Source organism: Lissotriton helveticus, chromosome 1_1 (assembly GCF_964261635.1).
Source record: "Lissotriton helveticus chromosome 1_1, aLisHel1.1, whole genome shotgun sequence".
Taxonomy (NCBI): domain Eukaryota; kingdom Metazoa; phylum Chordata; class Amphibia; order Caudata; family Salamandridae; genus Lissotriton; species Lissotriton helveticus.
Genome location: NC_136057.1, coordinates 839,140,760 through 839,152,941, shown reverse-complemented (window position 1 = coordinate 839,152,941; position 12,182 = coordinate 839,140,760). Strand labels below are relative to the sequence as shown.

The following is a 12,182-nucleotide window of genomic DNA, read 5'->3' as shown; positions in this document are numbered from 1 at the left end:
TTATTTATCTGTTTTCAAAACCAAAACCTAAATAAAAAAATTGTCATTTACAATGCCAATAGCTCTAACTTTTCCAAAGGCGAGATTGTTGCATTGTAAATGCTTGTTGTAATTACCTTCTCTAAAAGCCCATGGAGGTATATGGAACTTTTTCTCATCAGCCTGTTTCTTAAAATTCCTTCTCCTATCTTCCACTAAATGTATGAATTCAATCTCCTCCTGCCGCAAACCACAGGTTAAGTTATTACGATGTGCATACACAGTATCTATCGTTTTAGTAGTATGGAAAAAACTTATCAATACACTACACGAGACTCCGTATGTTAAAGGTAGGTGATGATAGGTCACCCCATCAGAAACAGATGACGGTAATTGCATCTATTGATCTATTGATTAAACAGCCAGGTGTTTAAGCCCTTTAGGAAATTCCTGTAGACTGTTTCATTTTGAAGCGGACAGGGGAGGGAGTTCCACATAGAGGGGCCCAGCCAAGAAAAGGACTGACCCCCCACTCGCGACAATCTGGTCCTAGGGACCGAAAATTTGGCCTGAGTGGCAGAGCGGAGAAGGCACGGTGGTACACAAGGGTGAGCTAAGACATTTAGGTATTGGGGAGCTTTATCCAATTTGATATTAAACATATAGCTCAGGGCTTTGGATTTAATCCGATTTTCCACCCTGAGCCAGTAAAGGTCCCGAAGATAGCCTGAAATGGGAGCCATTTTGGGAACCTGGCAGAGCAGCCTAGCAGCCGCATTTTGGACCGCCTGTAGTTTACGTACCACATTCTTATTGGCTCCTAAATATAGGATGTTGCCATAATCTAATCTGAAAGGGACAAGAGCCTGGACCACAGTTCTTTGAGTGGAACCAGGCAACATCCAAAGGATTTTTTTAAGCCATTTAAGGATAGTAAAGTAGGTTGAAGCCACCTTCACTGCTTGGTGCTTCATTGATAGTTGGTCATCAATGAGAAAGCCTAAGTTGCGGACCTGGTGCTTAGGCTGTGGCAAAGCCCCATTTCAGAGGGCCAGTCTTGAGGGCCCCAAAGATCTTTATTATTAGCCAAAATTAGCACTTCCGTCTTTTCGCTATTGAGTTTAAGCAAGTTGGTTTGCATCCAACTTGCAATATTCCGCAGTCCACTCTGAAGAGAAGATGACTTTGACGTTTGTTCAATAGAGAGAAAATTATTTGGGTGTCATCAGCGTAAGAGAAAATAGACAACCCAGCATTTTCAGCAATGGCAGCCAGAGGCCTAACATAGACATTAAATAGTAGAGAGCTAAAGAAATTTTGGACAAATTGTCAGTAATGAAATAGGCCGAAAGTTGGGCAGTTGTGTCGAGTCTGCATTAGCTTTTTTTTAAAGTGGTAGGACCATAGCATGCTTCCATGCGGGTGGAACAGCTGCCTCCTGTAAGGAAGCATTGAGTAACTCCATGATTAGCTTCAAAGATGGTAACTCCAGCTTCTGCAGCACAGTTACAGGAAGAGGTTCTTTAGAAGAGCCAGATTTGAGACTATCAAGAATCATTTTAAAGGATGTTATATCAAAGAGTGACCAACTTCACAATTTATAAGTGGGCTCAGAGGTCTGACATTCCAGCTGTTCCATACTTCTCTGCGTGGCAGGAGAAATCTCAGTTTGCTGTGCAGTGTTCACTGACTTGGCATTCAATGCTGAATATATTTTTTCCACTTTGTCAAGAAAGATCTTCGCATTGTATGTCAGTCAGCACAGGAGTGGTGGATTGACTAAGAGCCCCAGATAGTGCTAACTAATTTGAACAACATTTTAGAACTATTCTGCGCATTTAGGATCGTAGAACTCACATAATCAGCTCGAGCAATTTTGCAGAGTTAATGATAATCTCTTTTGGCCAATTTATATGTGATTCACTCCTCCCTGCAGTGACAAAAGAGTGTGAGAAGGGAGTCTACAAACAACTTTCCAACTTTGTTGAGACTTCTCATGCCTTCCACCCAGCCCAGTCAGGATTTAGGGCCACATACAGCACTGAGACTGCCCTTGTTGAGATATCAGAGGCTATCAGAGAATGCTTGGATGAAGGCAGCAGAGCGGCCCTGATTTTACTGGATTTCTCTGCCGCCTTCAATACGGTGCCGAATTGTCAACTTTTGGCCCGTCTCTCTAACATTAGAATCTCGGGTTCTGCTTGGGATTGGATTAAATCATTTTTAGAAGACAGAGCACAGCAGGTACGGCTGCCCCCTTTTTCCTCGACCCCAAGAAAGGTGACTACGGGTATTCCGGAAGGCTCCACTCTGAGCCTCCTTCTCTTCAGCATATACATCACGCCTCTTATCTATCTGGCGGAGGAGCCGGGAGCTAAGATCATAGCTTACGCTGATGATACTCAGCTCCTCTTTACATGGAAGGAAAAAGATTTGTCCCGACTTAGCCAAAAATTGTCTTTCAGCCGTTGTTAGATGGCTTATAAGGGCTCAGCTCAAATGCAATGAGGACAGGTCTGAGGTTCTTCTATGTGGGTCTTTTCCTTCAGGGAAGACCTTTGGCCGGCAGACTATCCCAGACCAAACTCAACGGGCAATCCTGTGAAGAATCTGGGGGTCTGGTTTAGTGAGGACCTCAGATTTGCACCGCAGAAACAAAACTGGCCGGAGTGTGCTTTGGCACACTGAAATTATTTAGAAAATTACTGCCACTGCTGCCCAGGTCGGCTAAAGAAATGGTCACTCTTGCCCTAATTTTGGCACGTATCGATTACGGCAATGAATTGTATATTGGCCTTCCTGGATACCAGCTGAAAAAGCTGCAACCTATTCAAAACGCGACAGCAAGAGTGCTGCTTGGCATCCCAAAATAATTTTTTTTTCAGCCTATGATTCTGGAAAAGAAATTAAACTTAAAAAGACTCTTGAGGCCTTTTCTGCAGAACAGTAACATGTGCTTTAGGAAAAACAAATACACATGTGATTATCATTGTCACTACAAAGCTTCACTAATAATGCTTCTATAAATGCTTTTCATTTCTATTCACATGTACATTTTCAAACAGTTAGTGAAAGGAAAAGTCTCTTTTAAACTTATGGTGGTGGTTGCATCATAATCTCAATGGCGGTACTACCGCATTACTGGCAGACGGTCCCAAGGCCGGCACGATGGCGGATGGACAGAAGTTCTTCCGCCATCGTAGTGACCCCTTATGTTGCTGAGTTTGCAAGCAGTGATAAACAGTCCCACTCTCATTAACATTGCCCTATAGAAATATGACCCGATTTCTAAATTGTTTGGTTTATTGGGCTCCTCATCTTTACCTTGCAAATTAAAATAAGATCACTGTGTCATCTTTGGAAGTGAATAATCATTAAGAAGTTCTATATGTGGCAAACTTGATGCAGGTGAGCAATCCTGCTAGTTTTACTTCCTGGAGCTGACCCAAAATCTTTTTCCATTAATGAATTTTGCACATTACTGAGATGTACAAAATTCTTTGATAGACCTGGAATAAGAGAACAGCATCCCAGCATCTTGGGATGGTTGAACAGTCCCATCACTTTGTGTGTTTTAGATGGATCCTGCATAAAGGATGTTTTGCTCTGCAAATTTGCCTGGGCATTTATGTTCAATTCCATGCTTTAGCTTTTTGTTGATTATGCTTCTCTTTGTGGATATAAAACCTTATTAAAGGATAGTTTACGTTATAAAACATAAAAGAATTGTTGAAGAAATATAGAAATTCTATTAAGAATTTCTTTTGAAGATATAATATGGAAACGATTTTCCCAGGAACATATTGAAATTCATCAGTCATGGTCAGCAAGCAACCACTACATGATCCTCAATGCACTGCTCATGACTTCACACATTGTGTCACAAGGATATAATCCATGACATCAGTAGTGAAACCACAAATCAGTAACAATTACAAAATTATTTTTTTAACTAGTTTTTCACTGCATCAACTTGGTAGCTAAATTCTTCAGAGTTTCACACACTCAGCATTACCCTCACCCTGTCTTTCTTATCCGATAAGGTTATCAGTTGTGCACATGATTATACTATGCACCAATTTACCAATATACATAAACTGTTGGAATTACTTTGTGACATTGCATAACATCTCCACCCCTGCCGTGGGGGGTGGGTCTAGTACCACCACTCCCATGTATGTACATCATTTTGCCCCCAATGCAATTAGTTGAACATAACCTGGGGCATGGGCCCTGCGCACTGGCACCATCCCAGTGGCGACCCACCCCATTCCCCCAACAATCATTAAAAATAGGTACACCTGCCTTGGTGACAGATAACCCTAACTGAGAATCTCCCGCCGACCATAAAGTATGCACCTCTAAATCTTTGGGGCTAACTGTCTGGGTTGTTCCTCACCTAACAGCAGCAGCAAGAATACATGTTTAAGCATCACTTAAAAATGACAGTACTTCTCACATTTGTGTATCAGCAGAATGCATTGCCATTACAGCCCATAAAGGCATCACAGATGAAACCACAGGATTATGCATATACAGCCTGACCCCCTGGTGGGAATGTCTGGCAACATAACCCCACTTTGCTTATGACATCACCTTTATCATGTACTTCACAACAAACACATGAACTTCAGTCCCTCTAAAAGAAATAACCGTCAGTAAATGCAATTATGGTGCAATTACACCTCTTCACCTCCAGGGGATGCCCTTCTCCATACAAAACACAAGAAAAACCATTGGTCTGCTAGAAATAAACTCTGGCAACAACAAACTAATCTGATATGATTAAAGGAGTCCTTTTAAAGAGGACGAAATCCCATCACCCACCAAAGTGGCATGCTTCATCATCTGGGATCTTCTCTTAGCTGCAAACCCAAGTGCAACTAAGGGCTGCAACCTTCTCAATCATAGAAGGGAGCTCACAGGTTAGACCGAAGGTCAAGGTGGGAGTGGGGCGGGTGAAGTCAAGATTTCAGGCTAATCAAGTACCTTGATCCTGGTCGCAATAGTGAGATGTGGGCTGCAGTCAAGCGATGCATCTGTGTCAATCTCTGCAGTCGAGGTGATGCGTCGATTTTCTCCATGCAAGGACGGCGATGCTTTGGTTCCGAAGATGAAACACCGAAGTTGAGATGTGTCGGTTAAGAAGCTGATGTGCTCAGGTTTCTCCACAGAATCAAGGGGATGAGTTGATCTTCTCACACTGCAGCAGCACTGATACAACGGTTCTGACACGTCAGTTCTGGAGGCGATGCATTGATTCCGAGAGGGATGCGCCGCTTCATGATCCTTCAACAGCGGCAATGCAGCATTTATGCTTCACTCAGCAAAGGATGCGTCTGTTTCACTGGAGCAGGCATCTGGATCCACTTTCAATGGACCAGGCACAAGAGCAGGAGGTAAGACTTTGATATCCGCGAGTCTCAAAACAGGAGGAAAGCCACGATGCCCTTGGTGATCCCTCTAGGTTAATGCAAGAGTCTAGTTCTTTATCAGCAGGGGCAGTGGTAGCAGGTAGCAGGGTAGCACATCAGAAAAGCAGTTCTTTTAGAGAAGCAGTCAAGCGGAGAGACAGTCCTTGTAGCAGCACAACAGTCCTCCTTCTTGGCAGAGCTTCTTTACAGGTCCAGAAGTGTCTGATTTTGTGAGTTCAGAGACCCAGTTCTTCTACCCAGTTATGCCTTTGAAGTGGGGGTGACTTTGAAGAAGGACTTTGAAGTGCACAGAGGCCCTCCCTTCCCAACCTTGTATCCAGACTCACTATAGGGGGATAATCAACGCTTTGTGTGGGGACAGGACACTGCCCATTCGGCTGTAAGTGTCAGCTCCTCCCTCCCATCCTGCCAAGGATTAGCCATCAGGATGCAGAAGGGGCACATAGTCACACATACCCTTCCTTTGTGTGTGACTCTTTATAGGGAATACTCAAAGTCCAGCTGTCACCCACCCTAGATATGTCATGGAGACAGGCTGCAAGCACACAGAGCTTTCAAAGCAGAGAAATGCTATCTTTCTAAAAGTGGCATTTCTAAAATAGTAATGGTAAATCCAACTGTGCCAGTAAAGAGAATTTATCATTGCCATTCGAATTATAAAAAACATGATAGAGCTACTCCTTCTCAATCAGGAATTACAACTTAAAGTATAATAATAAATTCCCAATATTAAACTATGAGAGAGGTAGGTTTCAGAGCAGTGAAAATAAATGTAGGTGTTTTTCACCACCAGGACATTTCAACTTTTAATGAACATGTCCTACTGTTACATCGCATTGTATTCGCATGCACCTGTTGTGTTTATTGTCATCTGGTTCCTGCATTCCATGGGAATGTTCTTATGGAATGCTGAGAGCCAGTTCAGTTAGTGCAGAAGCTCAAACCTGTGTGGCTGCACATTGCTGTGTCGCTGAATAAATGTCTTCTACATCATTTGCCTGGATTTGGAATTTTACAATGGCGACTATTTGAAAAGGAAACCTTCTGTCATCTCTGCAACACAGTAACAGATCATTTCCTTTACCCACATCTCACGTTGCTGCAGTTTGAGATTTTATGGTTTTCCCTATGCTACTGAGAAGGTGTGGCAGCTTACAGAACTGAACCTCCATTTTGGGACTGTTGTCACTATTTTATTTGGACTTATTGGCTGCACCGTTTTGCCGTTGGTTCAATTTTAAAAGATTCTTCACTGTGTCCAAGCACTCACAGTTTTGGATCCGTGGCAGCCTGGAGATTGCCGTCATCAGATGCCTGCCAATCTATTCTACCGGAAGATTCTTTTCGCCGTGTTCTAATCTCCATCAGCTCCGTGTGTACGTCACTGCATGATTGCGGAGTCATCGGATGCCTGCCATTCCAGTGTACCGGGGGGATTCTCTTGCTGTGCTCAAGTCTTCATCAGCTCCCATCACGCTGTCTCTGCTTGCTCACGCAGCGTTTAAACGTCTCAGCACTGCGAAACACATCATGGCAGCCATTTGTGGTTGAAGTTTATTGCCGTTTCGGAAATGCTTGAGAACAGCTGTACTTTCTATGCTCTTACCGCAACGTGTTTGCTTGCAATCGGCAACATCCTCTTAACTGGTTGGTTATCTCACACCAATTGGCAGTAAGTGTATTTCTGGGAAAATTATCTTATGCATTTCATGGAGTATTTGTGATACAAAAAATTGATTTTTGTATTCATGGATTATTGTTGCCACGAAAATAAATTTAACTTGTGCATTTCATGGACTATTTAGGATTAAAAAAATAGATTTTCCCATTCATGGATTATTGTTGCTACGAAAATTGAGTTCCACCTTTTTTATTCGGAGTTACTCAGATTCTTAGTGTGACATATGTATGATGCAGTTTGACCCTCCAGCTAAGTTTCTTCAAAGTACAGGAGAATCTCCTATACCATGGATGAGATGGAAGGTGGAGTTTGCCACGTACATGATAGCTATAGATGGGGAACGGAACACAAGAAATGTATTTTCTTGCACTGTTTAGGTTCAGAAGTTCAAGTTGTTTTCAGGACTTTACCTCAAGCTACTCTTACAAGGAGGCCATGGTAAGGATGGAACTCAGATTCAAGCCCACCATGAGCGATACACTTAATAGGTTCAAATTCTACACTAGAGCTCAAAAGGAAGAGGAATCATTTGATGAGTTTTTATAGCTTTGAGGGGGTTATCTATGCATTGCAATTTTTGACCTATGTCAGATGAGATGATCAGATAATTGTACATGTGAAGAGCAAAAAAACTCAAGAACAGCTATGGGTTATGTGTGATCCCAAATTGGAGGAGGCTATTTCCACTGCTAAGGCATTGGAGCAATCAGAGAAATGGATGTCTATGGTTAAAAATGTCTCTCAGCATGTGAGGGAGGGGGAAGATGTGTGTTTGATTAAGTATGCTCCCGGTGCAGGAGAGAATTCCCTTCAAAGCTCTCTGTGTCGCCCATAAGTCCTTGGAATGGAGTGGATCTTCCATCAATAAAGCCATGATCTGCCCTTACAGGGCGAATAGAAAACTCTGTTCCGATGAACTCCACCTAGCAATTGTTCCCAGGATTAGGAAGGCCAGAAGTGGCAGTCGGTTGTTTTCTTACAACGCCGCCAGACTTTGGAACACCCTCCCGCTGTACCCTCGTAGGGAGCCCAACCGTCTCACTTTCCGAAAACAGTTGAAAACTTGGGTCTTCCCCTAGGGTGTTGTGCTTTTAGACACTGTTGAGCTCCTGTGTAGCCATGCGCTATATAAAAGCCATTTTCATTGAATTAATTTTATTTGCTGAGGTTGGGAGGCGAGTGGATGATTCCTGCTCTGACAAATGGGGTACAAATGCCAGTGATATTTGTCACAATGGCGGTGGCAACACCAAGAGGTGGGATAAAACTGACAGATCCAGCGCAGATTTAACAGAGCAGGAGGCGAGTGGATGATTCCCGCTGTGACAAATGGGGTACCAATGCCAGTGGTATGTGTCACAATGGCAGTGGCAACACCAAGAGGTGGGATAAAAATGACAGATCCAGCCCACATTTGTGTTACAGGTGTGGGAGTAGTTACCATTTAGCTTCATATGGTGGCTGTTCTTCAATCAACAAAGAATGCGTGAAGTGTGGCCGTATGGCGCATTTCGCACATGTGTGTAAAAATTCTAAGAAAGGTATCAGTCAAGGTATAGGTAGGATTTTGTGCACTATGGAATCCTCCATGTAAGTCTGAATGTGTGTGTAGTTGTAAAGGTCACACTGACAAAGGCATCCTACTCTCCATTCAGCAAAGTGATGTGGTTGCTACTTCTTCTGAACAGCCCAACAAGTTGTCTCCCAAGTGTCTAGTGACCGTAGCTGGTATAGAGTTGATTTTAATGGTGGACTCTGGTTCTCCTTGGACCATTGATACTCAAGAGTATTTCAGTGAGAAATTTCAAGATATTTTTATCATAGGGCAGTTGTAACCACCAGATGTGATAGCTGAAAGTTTTGATGGGTTGGCTATTAACCTGGATGGTTATATGAGCGTTTCTCTAGTGTTTAAGAACAGGAGAGCTCAGATCAAATTGTAAATGGCGGCCAAAGGAGTGAACAAATTAGGTGGAGGGACCAATGGAAATTGGGGATCATTCTTAACCCGTGTGCGGATGATCCTGTCCAGTTGTGCAAGGAAACTGAAGTTTTGAAAGTCATGTCTGTTGATGAGACTGCATGTGGAGAGAAATAGTACAGCGTTTTCATGAAATATTCTCAGAAAATTTAGGGAAGTTATGTGATTTTTCCCATAAAATCAGTCTTAAAAAAATGCTTTCCCTGTGAAGCAAGGGTCGTGTGGTGTTCCCATTAATGTGAGGGGGAATTAAAGATGATGTTGGATGATATTCTGAATGACGGTATAAATGAAGCCATAGAATCTGCTGAATGGGTTTCTCCCATCGTTTTAGTATGCAAGGCGGATCAACAATTGAGGCTATGCGTTGATTTTAGAGCATTAAATGCTAACATTGTTATTGACTGACATCTTCTTCCCAATATCAATGAGATGGTTTCCATGTTAGAAGGTGGCAGCATCTTTTCTACTTTGAACCTTAGGTCTGCGTATCATCAGATCTAACTTTTTGAGGAATCCAAGCAACTCACCACTTTCAGCACTCCACAAGGTCAATATCAGTTTACCAGGATACTTTTCAGCTTAACATCGTCCGCCTTAGTTTTCTAAAGGGCTCTATATTATATTTTTAAAGACATCGATCACTATATCAAGTGTTTCCAAGACGATATTTTGATTTTTTCTAAAAATTAAAATGAACACATGGGGCATCTCATAGAGGTAAGCAGTAGGTTGAAAAGTCATGGTCTTACTCTCAAAATGCATAAATGCTGTTTAAAAGATCTGTGGAGTATTTGGGGCACACCCTGTCTAGGAATGGAGTAGTGCCTAAAAAATCAAATGTGGAAGCCACTGTTGGTGCGCCTGCCCCCACCAACAAGGATCAGTTGTTGTCATTTGCAGGCATATGTGAATATTATAGCAAGTTTATTAAAAAACTTTGCCACCAAGATGGAACCCTTGAGAGCATTCTAGAGGCACAATGTCTCGATTGAGTGGTCCGAAGCCCAGCAAGTAGCTTTTGATAACATAAAGTGTGACATTGTGAAGGCTCCCACATTGAAACCATTTTGTATGGGGAAACTATGTATGATCACTCTGGATGCCAGCTTGTATGGTGTTGGGGCTTTGTTATCTCAGAGGTGTGTCAAGGAGGAGTGGAATGTTTATTTTGCTTCCCATACCTTGAATGAAACCGAGCACAGGTATGCAGTCATAGAAAGAGGACTTCTTGCTTGTGTGTGGGCGGTGGAGCACTTTAGGAACACGTGTGGGCTGCAGATTTGTGCTTATAACTGATCATAAGCCATTAGTCAACATCTTGGCTCCTGGTGGTAAATGGAATTCCACAGCGCACATTGCCAGGTTTGCTTCCAAGCTCCAAGAGTACACCTTTAATGCTGAATTTGTGCCTGTCAAGAAGAATGAGACTGCAGACTATCTTTCCCAGTTGCAGTGGCAACCTAGTGATGTAGGTGAGGTGGATATGGTGGCCGAGATCAGAGGTGTGTTTGATGGCGAGTTTGCTGGTATCTCTGAAGAGTTGTGGAAGCAGTGCGAAGAGTCAGATAAGGTTTGGATGGATGTGAAAAGGTTTGTGATGGAAGATTGGTCCAAAAAGGAGCAAGTGAAGCTGGGGTTGTAGGGTTTGTACAACGCAGCTGAGAAGCTTGAAGTGGAAGGTGGGTTGTTATCCAAAGGGGGCAAGTATGTCCCTCTGAGGGATGTTCATGATGTCATTCTCAAGCTGGCTCACAAGGAACATATGGGTATGTCACCCATGAAGCGATTGGTAAGAGTTCACTTTTGGTGGCCTGGAATGGACAGATTGATAGATCGAGTTGTGAGGGAATGTGAAATATGTGCTTCAAGTGAGAAGATGCTGAGGTTAGATGTTCCACCTCTGAAGAGTGTGGAGTGGCCTATTTTCCCCTGGTAGAAGTTAGCTTTCGATGTATCTGGACCATTCAATATTTTTCCTGTAGACCTCCATTTTGCTTTGGTGTTGGTAGATTACCATTCCAAATGGCATTCCCACATGCCACTACTAGTGCTGCGATCAATTTCCTCAAGGAAGTGTTTTCTAGGGAGGGTTGTCCCTCCACTCTGGTGACTGATAATGGAGTGCAAGTAACGTCTAAGGATATGGAAGCATTTCTTAAACACTGCAACATAAAGCATGTTACCACATCTTTGTAGGAGCCCACAAAAACCGCCAAGTTGAAAGGTTAATCGTGTTTTGAAAAAATGTGTTGTGGAAGCGCATGCCGCGGGGCGTAATTGGTGGACTGTTTTAAGAGAGAAATTATGGATGTACACGATTAGCCCGCACACCAGCACTGAAGTCAGCACTTTCAAACTTTTGAAGGGGAGAAACCCTGCTTCTTGGTTGTGTCCTTGTTGGTTCAAGAAGAAATGGTGTTGTCTTGGTGAGGAATGTGATGTGGCTGACGTAGCTGACAGAGTCAAGAGGAAACAAAATAAGGTCAAGGAGTGGTATGACAAGTTTTGGAGGGTCAAACCGCTAGGATTTGCTGTGGGAGATTGGGTGAGGGTACGCAAACCTGTTTATGAAGGCAAAGGTGCACCTAGGTTCGGTAAGGCTATGAAAGTGCATAAGGTTTTTTCCAATTCTATTATAACTCAGGATGGTAAGGTGTGGAATGTTAGAAAGGTTTCAAAGTGCTTCAAACCTGTGGACCTTGGTCGTGGAAACAAGAATGGTAATGGGTGTGGCAGTGATTTCATGGTGAGTTTTTTTTAATTCTTTTTATTAAAACATAAATCAGACATACAAAACCAATAAGAAAATCTCAGGGAAACCAAGACATTACAGTATATCGGTACAAAAGAAAAATCAGAATTACATGTCCCACCGTAAAATCTCAGGGGTCATTGGTATCGGGCACATCTTCGTCAGGACTGGGCTCAGGGGGGGGCACAGATGTCACCCCCATAACTGTTCCACACTCCCCAGATCTTCCCCCACTTACAAGGGCACCCTCTGGCCACATATACCGATTTTTCCCATGTCATACACCAGTCTAGGTCCTCCGCCCACTTGGTGACCCCAGGCGTCTGACTAGCGCCCCAGAGCTGAGCAATG

At 43.1% G+C, this 12,182-nt stretch overlaps 1 protein-coding gene across 1 annotated transcript in view; it reads left to right on the top strand.

Annotated features, from left to right (window-relative positions):
* Window positions 1-10,721, top strand: part of LOC144762961 (uncharacterized) — a 486,222-nt gene extending 475,501 nt beyond the window's left edge. Inside the window, exon 8 of the mRNA XM_078648272.1 lies at window positions 10,429-10,721. Coding sequence (XP_078504398.1) covers window positions 10,429-10,721 — 293 coding nt within the window. The remainder of the gene's footprint in view (window positions 1-10,428) is intronic.
* The last annotated feature ends 1,461 nt before the right edge of the window (window positions 10,722-12,182 follow it).